We start from the raw sequence: 12,238 nt of genomic DNA on the forward strand, positions 1-12,238 counted from the left end.
AAGTGGGTTATAGGAGATTTCAGGAAAGGCTTTTTCACTTAGAGGGTTGTGGGTAACTGGAACTCACTGCCTGTATGGATAGGAGAGGCAGAAACTCTCAAAACATGTAAGAAGCATTTAGATGTGTATTTATGATACCAAGACATATAGGACATAGTACAAATGCTGAAAAATGGGGATAGAACACTTAGGTGGTTGCTTTTGATTGATGCAGATTCCATGGGCCAAAGGGCCTTATTCTGTGAAATACAGTTCTTGAGCAATCACCAATGGTAACTGGTAGTGAACATTGTGTAATCAGTAGCAAGCATCCCCATTCTGACCTTATAATGGAGAGAAATTCATTGATGAAGCAGTTGAAGATAGCTGGGTCTAGGACACTACCCTGAGGAGTACCTGCAGCGGTGTCCTGGAACTGGCATGACTGATCTTCAACAACAACAACTATCTTCCTTTGTGCTAGGTATGACTCCAAACAGCAGAGAGATTCCTCCTGATCCATGTTTGTCCACATTTGAACCAAGGCTGTAATGAGGTTTTGAGCTCAGTCGCTCTGGCAGAACACAAATTGAGCATAAATGAACATGTTGCTAAGCAAATACTGCTTCATTGCACTGTTGATAACACTTTCCATCACTTACTGATGATCAGCAGTAAACTGATGGATCAAGAATTGGCTGGGTTGGATTTGTCCTGCTCTATTGTCCAGGATATATCTAGGCAAATTTCCAATGTTGGTTTGCTGCCAGTGTTGAAGCTGCATTGGAACAGTTTGTCTTGGAGTGTGGCAAGCTCTGGAGCAAATTCCTTCAGTTCCATTGTCAGAATGGTGTTAGACCCCATAGACCTTGCAGTATCCAAGCATTTTTTGATATCTTGTTGAGTGGATCAAATTTCCTGTGATGTTAGAGACCTCTGGAGGAGGCCAAGATGGATCAATCATTGTGTACTTCTGGCCAATTAGTGCTGCAAATGCTTCAGCCTTACCTGTTGCACTCATTTTCTGTGCTTCCCTATCATTGAAGAAGAGGATGGTTGTAGAGGCTCCTCTTCCTGTGAGTTGGTTCATTGTCCAACATCATTCATGATTGGATGTGGCAGAGCTGCAGAGCCCATTGTTGTGGATTCACTTATCTCTGTCTATCACTTCATGCTTATGTTGTTTGGTACACAACTGGTCCTGTTTTGCGCTTCACCAGTTTGACCCTTACTTTTTGATATGTCTGGTTCTGCTCCTCGTATGCCATCCTGCATTTTTCATTGAACCAGGGTCGATCTCCTGTCTTGATGATAATGTTAGGATGGTAATAGATGAGAGCATGAGGTTGTAGATTGTGTTGGAATACATTTCTGCTGCTACTGCTGACCCACAGCCCCTCATGAATGCCTCATCTTGAGTTGCTAGACCTGATCAAAGTCTGATCGGTATGACAGGTCGGCACAACATCGAGGGCCAAAGCGCCTGTACTGTGCTGTAATGTTCTATGTTCTATTCCATTTAGCAGGATAATAGTGAAATGAAACTCAAGGTAAGGTAGTCTTGGCGTGAAGGTAGGACTTTGTCTCTACAAGGACTGTGTAGTGGTCCATAAGACGATAAGACCATAAGACATAGGAGTGGAAGTAAGGCCTTTTGGCCCATCAAGTCCATTTCACCATTTAATCATGGCTGATGGGCATTTCAACTCCACTTCCCTGCACTCTCCCCATAGCCCTTGATTCCTTGTGAGATCAAGAATTTATCGATCTCCACCTTGAAGACATTTAACGTCCCGGCCTCCACTGCGCTCCATTGCAATGAATTCCACAGGCCCACCACTCTCTGGCTGAAGAAATGTCTCCTCATTTCCATTTTAAATTTACCTCCTCTAATTCTAAGGCTGTGCCGACGGGTCCTAGTCTTCCTGCCTAACGGAAACAACTTCCCAGCGCCCACCCTTTCTAAGCCATGCATTATCATGTAAGTTTCTATCAGATCTCCCCTCAACCTTCTAAACTCTAATGAATACAATCCCAGGATCCTCAGCCGTTCACCCTATGTTAAACCTACCATTCCAGGGATCATCTGTGTGAATCTCCGCTGGACACGCTCCAACGCCCGTATGTCCTTCTAAATGGGGCCTAACTAGAGCTTTATAAAGTCTCAGAAGCATATTTATATTCCAACCCTCTTGAGATAAACAACAACATTACATTCGCTTTCTTAATCACGGACTCTACCTGCAAGTTAACCCTTAGAGAATCCTGGACCAACACTCCCAGATCTCTTTGTACTTCTGCTTTATGAATTTTCTCACCATTTAGAAAATAGTCCATGCCTGTATTCTTTTTTCCAAAGTGCAAAACCTCGCATTTCCTCATGTTGAATTTCATCAGCCATTTTCTGGACCACTCTCCTAAACTGTCTAAATCTTTCTGCAGCCTCTCCACCTCCTCAGTACTACTTACCTGTCCACCGATCTTCGTATCATCGGCAAACTTCGCCAGAATGCCCCCAGTCCCGTCATCCAGATCATTAACATATAAAGTGAACAGCTGTGGCTCCAACACTGAATGCTGCGGGACACCACTTGTCACCGCTTGCCATTCCATAAAACAGCCTTTTACCCCAACTCTCTGCCTTCAGTCAGACAGCCCAATCCTCAATCCAAGCCAGTAGCTCACCTCGAACACCATGGGCCCTCACCTTACTCAGCAGCCTCCCATGAGGCACCTTATCAAAGGCCTTTTGGAAGTCTAGACAGATAACATCCACTGGGTTTCCCTGGTCTAACCTACTTGTTACCTCTTCAAAGAATTCTAACAGGTTTGTCAGGCACAACCTCCCCTTACTAAATCCATGCTGACTTGTTCTTACCCGACCCTGCACTTCCAGGAATTTAGAAGTCCTTAACGATGGATTCTAGAGTTTTACCAACAACCGAGGTTAGGCTAATTGGCCTATAATTTTCCATCTTTTGTCTTGATCCTTTCTTAAACAAGGGGGTTACAACAGTGATTTTCCAATCATCTGGGACTTTCCCTGACTCCAGTGACTTTTGAAAGATCACAACCAAAGCCTCTACTATTTCCTCAGCCACCTCCCTCAGAACTCTAGGATGTAGCCCATCGGGGCCAGGAGATTTATCAATTTTTAGACCTTTTAGCTTTTCTAGCACTTTCTCTTTTGTAATGCCTACCATACTCAACTCTGCCCCCTGAATCTCCTTAATTGTTGGGATACTACTCATGTCTTCTACTGTGAAGACTGATGCAAAGTACTTATTAAGTTCTTCAGCTATTTCCTTCATTGCTCGGTCCTTTGAGTAAAAGAGTTGGGAAATCATGTTGAGATTGTAGCAGACATTGGTGAGGCCTTTTCTGGAATGCTGTGTCCAGTTCTAGTCACTCAGTTGTAGGAATGATATTATTAAGCTGGAGCAGGTTCAGATGAGATTTCCCAGGATGTTTCCAGGTATGGAAGATTTGAGTTGTAAAGAAAGGCTGGATAGACTGGAATTTTTTTCACCGGAGTGGAGGAGGGTGAGAGGCAACCTGGTAGAAGTTAATGAAATAATGAGCAGTATTGATAGAGTTAATGGTAATTGTCTTTTCCCTAGAATGGGGGATTTCAGGACAGGCAACACTTTTTTAAGGTGAGGAGATAAATTTAAGAAAGTCATGAATGGCAATTATTTTCTACACACCGGGTGGTTCACCTGTGGAATGAACTTCCTGAGGAAGTGGTGAATCTGGGTACAATTATAATGTTTAGAAAACATTGTAGGAAAATATTAATAGGAAAGGTTTGGAGGGATATGGGCCAGGAGTAGGCAGGTGGGACAAGCTTGTTTTGGGATAATGTTGAACATGGACTGATTGGACCAAAGAGTCTGTTTTCCAGGCTGTTTGACTCTATGAGTCTGTGATTCTATGACTGTCTTCACTGGCATATCATTGAAATGGATCCAAATAATTGCCACATGATACACACTCACTGTATCCTCCATTCTAACCGGTATTAACCCAATTTATTTTCTCAGCACACACCCCCGCCCAGCTACTCGATGCTATAATCCATTGTTTTCTCCATTAACTTGATTACAGTATCTTGTTGACAGGTTATCACAACTTTTTAATTAATTCTTTCATGGTATGAACTCATTATTGGCAAAACCAACATCTTTTGCTGATCTCTAATTGCCCTCATAAAGGTGATGGAACACTTCCATCTTGAATTGCTATACACACACAATGCTGCCAAGGAAGGGAGATCTGGATTTTTGACCTCGTTACTGTGAAGGAACGGCAAGAATTCCAAGTCAGATTGATTTAGACAAAAGCTTGAAGGAGCTAATGTTCCCTTGTGTCTGCTGACCTTGCAAGAATTCAGCAGCTGTGATCACTTCTGTAATTATTTGGAGTTTGCTCTCATATGTATACTGAACAGAACAAATCCTGGGTGTGACTGAAGGTACCATTGTTTTGCATTTATAGTATTGCTTTTGGTTCCATGCAACAATCCTGGATACTCTCCACTGTCTCTCTATCGTCAAACAGTGATTATTTCAAAATTTTTATCTCATAGTCTCTCTGCAAATTAGTCATCAGAGCCAGACATTTATACAGTTCAAAATTTAAAATGGCTGTTATCCAAAAAAACCTGTCAGATTAATATCCATATTAATCGTTGAGTTAGACTAGATCTTGGACATAGATCCAGCCATTGCCTTCCATCAAGGTAATTACTTTTAAACTGTCTGAGGTATTAACATGGATGGCTGTCATTCTCTGAAACTTTTGGTGAGATATGAAGAACTATTTTCATCTCCATTGAAATCATTGTCAGAAAGTATCTGTCTACCCTCAGAAATGTTTGTTGAATTTCAAACAATCAGTTGTGATTTCTAGAGATCTATATAATTGGTGCCAATACCATCTGAATCCACAAAGGAATTCATGTTAACTTTTGGGAGCTATTTTATAAGATTCCTTGTGTCCATTTTAGAGATAGATTGGTTTTCTCTACAATGTTAATACTATAATATTATAGTTTATTAAGTGATGTGAACTTAAGAGTTGGTGCAATTACATTTCTAGATAATTGTAATCCTCAAGATGTTGGTGTAGGGAACTCAGCAGCAGCCAACATCATCAAAGACCTCTCCCATCCCAGTTATTCTCTTCTAACCTCTTCCGTCAGGCAGAAGATACGAAAGCTTAAACAAAATATCCACAGGTTCAAGAACAGCTTCTTTCCCGCTGTTATTGGACTAATGAATGGATGTCTCAAGTATCAAATCTAATGTTGATTTTACTTTTTGTGCACCTTCTTTGCAGTTGTAACTTTGTATTCCTCGTTCTATTCAATCACCCTATGATCTATGATCTTCATGCAAAACAAAACGTTCCTCTTGTATTTAGGTACATGTGTCAATAATAAATCAAATCAAATCAAATCAAAGATTCATGACATAGAACAATAAGAGGAGTTAGTAGATTCTCTAATTTTGGCAATTCACATCACTAATCAGTCCAAGGTCTTGCGTGTATGTTGTCCTCCAACTGCTTAAGTAGTTGAGGAGCCATGAATGGTACTGAACAGTGCTACTACCATGGGTGAATATTGCCATATTTAACCATACGATGGAGGGAAGGTTAGAGCCTAAGAAATCAACCTGTGAAACTCTTGTAGAGATGTATTGTGGCTGAGATCTTTGGCCTCCAACAACTACAACAACCTTCCTTTGTGCTAGTACCATTGGAGCTCCCCCACCCCCTTAAATTTCAACCAACTTAAGACTTGCCAAGCATTACTAAATTCTGCATTGTGATCAAAAACATTCAATCTCACTTCGTCTTTTGAATTCTGCTCTTTTGTCCGTGTCTAAACTAAAGCTGTAATGAGGCCTGGAGTAGAATGCTCCAAACGAAACTGAGTACCGTCAGTGAGAGTATAACTGAGAAGTGTCACTTAATGACGCTGTCTGTGACATCTTCCATCACTGGTGATAATATAGTTTAGACAATGAGGCAGCAATTAGCCAAATTGGTTTTGTTTGCTGTAGTGGACAAATTCACTGGACAATTGATTACATTTTGTTGAGAAGATACGAGTGTTGTAGCTTAATGGAACAACTTTGCTGAAAGAGATTCGTTCTGGAGGGTTTCAGTTATACAATAGGCTGGATAGGCTGGGACTTCTCTCACTAGAGCATAGAAGTTCGCGGTATATAGGAGTTTGATCTTTATAGGAGTCCATAAAATCATGAGGGACACAGAAGAATCACAAGGGTCATTTCAGGGTGGGGGAGTGCAAAACTAGGGAGCATATTTTTAAGGTTAAAGGAGAAAATTTTTAAAAGGACACAATGGGTAATGTTTTTACATAGACAGGGATTCATGTGTGGAATGAACTGCCGGGGAGTGGTGGATTTAGGTACAGTTACAACATAAAAGACATTTGGATACATACATGAATAGGAAAGGTTTGTGAGAGATTTGGGCCAAACTCAGGCAAGTGGGTTTAGTTTAGTTTTCAAACATGATCTGCGTGACAAGTTGAACTGAAGGGTCTGTTTACATGCTGTATGGCTCTATTACTGTGAATCTATGGCACTGTTCTTAAGCACTACAGCTTGGATGTTATCCAGACCCATAGTCGTATTCGGTGTCTTAGGTTGTCCCCTGGTAATGCATTGAACAAATCAATGATGTGTGTGATGCTTACACTTTGAGCTGAAGAATGCTGCAAATGCTTCAACCTAGTCTTTTACGCTAACAAGCTGAAATCTCTTATCTTTGAGCATGGGAATGTTTTTGCAGTCTCCTTCTTCAGATAGTAGTCCACCACCATTCACAAGTGGATGTGGCAGCATTGCAGAGTTTTTACCTAATCTATTATTTGTCGTGGGGTTGATTAGTTCTGTGAATTAGATGCTGTTTTTGTCTCCTAGTATATACTTCGTCCTTAACTGTAATTTCTACGGGTCAACTTGCCATACTATCCTGTACCTCTCATTGAATGAAGGCTGATCCCCTAACTTGATGGTAGAGTGTGGGATATGCTAAGATTACAAATTATGGTTGATGGCAATTCTGCTGCTCCCATGTACGGAGACAGCTTTTTGTGTAAAATAATTCAGTAGTTAACTTACAGGTAATGCACAATCACTTTAATTAGTGCTGATGGATGAGTGAGAAGTATGGTATTCATACCAGTTAGTGTCAAATGGACATAAATGGTGATAATTGGCCTTATTAGCCCTCAATATTTCAGAAATCTGTCCTGAATATGTTTCAGAAGGCCATCATCCCAAGGAATTGAATCTCATGAGAACTTCATGATTGCCCTGTTCTGAGTTGCTGCTTCTGTTCAGATTCTATCCCATCAAGGAAGTTGGCTGTACTGTACAATATGATGCATGGCATACTTAGTGTGAAGATGGGGTTCTGGTTCAACAAGCACTATATGATAGTGACTTCTAATATTACTGTCAAGGACAGATGCATCTACAACAGGTCAATTAGAGATTGAGAAACAAAGTAAGTTATTCCCTCTTGTTGGTTTTCTCACCATTAGGCACAGGCCCTGTCGGGCAGAAAAGGTGGCAAGGTGGTTCAGTAGTTAGCACTGCTGCCCCACAATGCCTAGGACCCAGATTCAATTCCAACCTTGCTAGCTGTCTGTGTGCAGTTCACACATTCTCCACATGTTCTGCGTGGGTTTCCTCCAGGTGTTCCGCTTTCTACCCACAGTCCCAAAGATGTGCAGGTTAGATGGATTGGCTATGCTAAATTGCCCTGTCATGTCTATGGATGTGCAGATTAGGTAGGTTAGTTGTGGAAACATGTAGGGTTATGGGGATAAGGTGGGGTCTGGGTGGGAAGCTCTTTGAAAGGTTGGTGCAAACTCATTGGGCCAAGTGACTGTTATTAGACTTCTGAATGGATCTCCAAATTTTTAAATTTAATGTTGATCTTGCTCTCTGTGCACTTTCTCTGCAGCCATAACATTCTAATCTTCACTCTGTCCTGTTACCTGATACACTTTATATGGTAATGACCAGCCTGTACTGACACTAAGATTGGTGGAGTAGCAGATAGTGAAGGGGACTGTCAGAGATTAGAAGCAGAATATAGATAGACTGGAGAGTTGGGCAGATAAATGGCAGATAGAGTTCAATCTGGGCAAATGCGAGGTGATGCATTTTGGAAGATCTAATTCAAGGGCGAACTATAGAGTAAATGGAAAAATCCTAGGGAAAATTGATGAACAGAGAGATCTGGGTGTTCAGGTCCATTGTCCCCTGAAGGTGGCAACGCAGGTCAATAAGGTGGTCAAGAAGGCATATAGCATGCTTTCCTTCATCGGACGGGGTATTGAGTACAAGAGTTGGCAGGTCATGTTACAGTTGTATATGACTTTGGTTCGGCCACATTTAGAGTACTGCGTACAGTTCCGGTCACCACATTACCAAAAGGATGTGGACACTTCAGAGAGGGTGCAGAGGAGGTTCACCAGGATGTTGCCTGGTATGGAGGTGCTAGCTATGAAGAGAGGTTGAGTAGATTCGGATTATTTTCATTATAAAGACGGAGATTGAGGGGGGACCTGATTGAGGTCTACAAAATCATCAGGTGTATAAACAGGGTGGATAGCAAGAAGCTTTTTCCCAGCGTGGGGGACTCAATTACTAGGGGTCATGAGTTCAAAGTGAGAGGAGGAAAATTTAAGGGAGATATGCGTGGAAAGTTCTTTACACAGAGGGTGGTGGGTGCCTGGAACACGTTGCCAGGGGAGGTGGTAGACACAGACACATTAGCATCTTTTAAGATATATCTGGACAGGTACATGGATGGGCAGGGAGCAAATGGACACAGACCCTTAGAAAATAGATGACAGGTTAGACAGAGGAGCTCGATCGGCTCAGGCTTGGAGGGCCGAAGGGCCTGTTCTTGTGCTGTAATTTTCTTTGTTCTTTGTAACAGTTCTGAAGAAGGGTTATTGGACATATTAATTCTGTCATCTCTCCACAGATGATACCAGATCCCCCGAGTTTCTCCAGCAATTTCTATTTTTGTTTGTTATCAATCTAGCAAACATTCTGTGAACAATCTGCAATACATTTACATCCTTCCTTAAATAGGGAGACAACACCACACACATATTGGGAATATTGTCTCACCATTGCTGTGTATAACTGAAGCATTACATCCTTTCTTTAATATTCAAATCTTCTCATGAAATAGGGTTGCATTCTTCTAGCCTTCTTGAAAACTTATTGTATCTGCACACTTATTCCTGCCAAGCTCCTATAATGTATCATGGGATATTTTACATTAATGGTGCTATATTAATATAAATGGTTGTTGTGGGGCTCTAATCAACAAAGGTGAGAACATGCTCAGTGAGCAAATATAGCACAGTATTCACCAAAGTAATGTATTTACTGCAACTGTAGAAACACATCATACTGCAGAGAATATTTTTCCACTTCACAAGTGGAAAAATTCATTTCATTCATTTGAAATGACTGATCTGGCACTGTACCCAACAGAAATTCCATTGGGAATGAGTAACTTTTTCTCACCTCTGATGAGATTTTTTTTACAATTGACTTATTCACTGTGACCCAGTGCTTGAGTTTGTTTTCTTTTTAATAAATGTCTACAGTATGGGATGTTGGTATTTTTAATACTACAGCTTAAAAAATATTTGAATGTCAGACTGTCAAAGAGAACTGTGATTCTCAGAGCGCACCCTCAGTAATTCTACACCTCAACTACAGACGACAGTGGTGGGTAGGCAGAAAACAGAACACCAGTCGAAAAGGAGAGGAGAACGGATTAAACCCACAGCTCTGCATGGTCAATGGCAAACTGGTTTGTGAATGATGCTCCACAGCTTATCATATTAGTAAGTTTTATACTTAAATTGTTAATTCATCAATCTGCTTGCTATAGAGTTACATCAGTCTATATTTGAATTCATTTTTACAATTAATAATAAAACCAGCTTTAGCACTCAACTTTTAATTAGCTGCTTAAGTATGTTTTTGAAAGTTTACATAGAAACAGAACTAATCACATTTGTTGAGATATCTAGATTAATTATCGAAAATCAAAAGCTACAGGTTGCAAATCATGTTTTACATTATATTCACACCATAAGTTTTTAATTTGCATCTGTTTATTCAGTAAAATGTGAAACTAATTCCTAACTTGGGCACGTTTAATTTTTAAAAATAAAATTGATTTGAAATGTACTTTTAAACATTTGCTACCTCACAATAAAATATTTAAAATAAATTAGTTGAACTTGCAAAATGAAAAGCCAGTTCTAGTTTGTGAAAATGAAAGCTTCTTTTGTTACAGTTGTTGTGGTTGGGAGTCAACACTTTTCTCTTTGTCCACACTTTTTTCCTGTATGAACAAGAAGAAGCATATACTTATACCCGTGCAATGCTTGGAGTAAGTACTATGTTATTGTTATTTAACTATGTTTAATCCAGTTTAATCATTAATCTACCCTTAGTAGTGAGTGAGAGATATTTGTCTGATTTCTCCTTTCAGTCAGCATTGGCTTGGTCAAGAGCATCTGCGATGTGTCTCAACTTCAACTGTCTCCTGATTCTACTGCCGGTCAGTCGAAATCTGATTTCACTTTTGAGAGGATCGTGTGGTGTATGTATCATTTTATGAAAATACCCTAAGTTTATACCATTTCCCACAGTCAAGTATAATTTTACATAGGAAATGTCAAAAATTTATCTATAGTGATAAAAATGTTAAATCCTTACAGTATATCAGAGTGTAAGATGAAATTTGTAAGTTAAAACAAGCTGTTGAATTCTGATAAAAATAAAGAAGAAATAACTTGCCTGTATAAAAACCTTTCATTTTGTGAAACAATATAATTACTTTTAAAACTACAAAAGAAGTGGTGCAACATTTCATGTAGGTAAATGTAGCAAATATCATTCAATGTCCAAATTATCTCCATGTTCTTCAATTGATGGAAATTGCTGGCTAAGACTTCAGGAAAGCCCTGTTGCTTTTTAAAACAATGATTATTTACATCCAACGCACTCTATTCTTACCATCAGTAAAGTAATGGAAGGGGTCCAGTTCAGGCTTCAGCTAAACTTGAAGTGAATTTCATAGATTTGAAAGTAACTGCCTTTGACATTAGGCCGCAAGATGGTATTAAGTAGCCCCAAGCAGAACTGGGGGAGTTGGGGGGGTGCGGCGATGTCTCTCCATTGCTTGGAATCATACTAAACATAATAAAAGATAATTGAGACTGCTAAGAGGTCAATCTTCTCAGCCCGAGGACATTACTGCAGGATCGTAGGCCTAGCCATCTTGAGCTCCTTCATAAATGTGTGGGAATAACCAACAGAACCTGACTCTTGGCTCCTCGCTTGCAGGGAGTGAAGGGCCAGGTGCCCTTCAAGCTCAGAAGTTCCTGGTTGGGGTGGGAATTTTTTGCCTGTTGATCATATAAGATTGATCATTTTCCTCATGTCAATGTATATCACGTGCTGTCATACAGTTTTAGAGTCATGGAGAATGGGAGGATATTTAATTGGGGAAGAGGAAACTATGATGCGATTAGACATGAGTTAGGAAGCATGGACTGGGAGCAGTTGTTCCATGGTAAGGGAACTATAGACATGTGGAGACGGTTTAAGGAACAGTTGTTGGGAGTGATGAGTAAATATGTCCCTCTGAGACGGGCAAGAAGGGGTAAGATTAAGGAACCTTGGATGACGAGAGCGGTGGAGCTTCTAGTGAAAAGGAAGAAGGTAGCTTACATAAGGTGGAGGAAGCTAGGGACAAGTTCAGCTAGAGAGGATTACATGCAGGCAAGGAAGGAGCTCAAAAATGGTCTGAGGAGAGCCAGGAGGGGGCACGAGAAAGGCTTGGCAGAAGGAATCCGGGAAAACACAAAGGCATTTTACACTTACGTGAGGAATAAGAGAATGGTCAAAGAAAGAGTAGGGCCGATCAGGGAGAGCATAGGGAACTTGTGTGTGGAGCCTGAGGAGGTAGGGGAAGCCCTAAATGAGTTTTTTGCTTCTGTCTTTACGAAAGAAACCAACTTTGTAGTGAATGAAACCTTTGAAGAGCAGGTGTGCATGCTGGAATGGATAGAGATAGACGAAGCTGATGTGCTGAAAATTTTGTCAAACATTAAGATTGACAAGTCGCCAGGCCCGGATCAGATTTGTCCTCGGCTGCTTTGGGAAGCGAG

The 12,238-nt window shown here is 40.6% G+C and overlaps 1 protein-coding gene across 1 annotated transcript in view; it reads left to right on the forward strand.

Annotated features, from left to right (window-relative positions):
- The first annotated feature begins 4,752 nt into the window (after positions 1 to 4,752).
- Positions 4,753 to 12,238, forward strand: part of LOC125454845 (NADPH oxidase 3-like) — a 68,566-nt gene continuing 61,080 nt past the window's right edge. The window contains exons 1-3 of the mRNA XM_059648849.1: positions 4,753 to 4,782; positions 10,357 to 10,452; positions 10,555 to 10,665. Of these exons, the coding sequence (XP_059504832.1) occupies positions 4,753 to 4,782; positions 10,357 to 10,452; positions 10,555 to 10,665 (237 nt within the window). The remainder of the gene's footprint in view (positions 4,783 to 10,356; positions 10,453 to 10,554; positions 10,666 to 12,238) is intronic.

This window comes from Stegostoma tigrinum, chromosome 9, assembly GCF_030684315.1.
Source record: "Stegostoma tigrinum isolate sSteTig4 chromosome 9, sSteTig4.hap1, whole genome shotgun sequence".
NCBI lineage: Eukaryota > Metazoa > Chordata > Chondrichthyes > Orectolobiformes > Stegostomatidae > Stegostoma > Stegostoma tigrinum.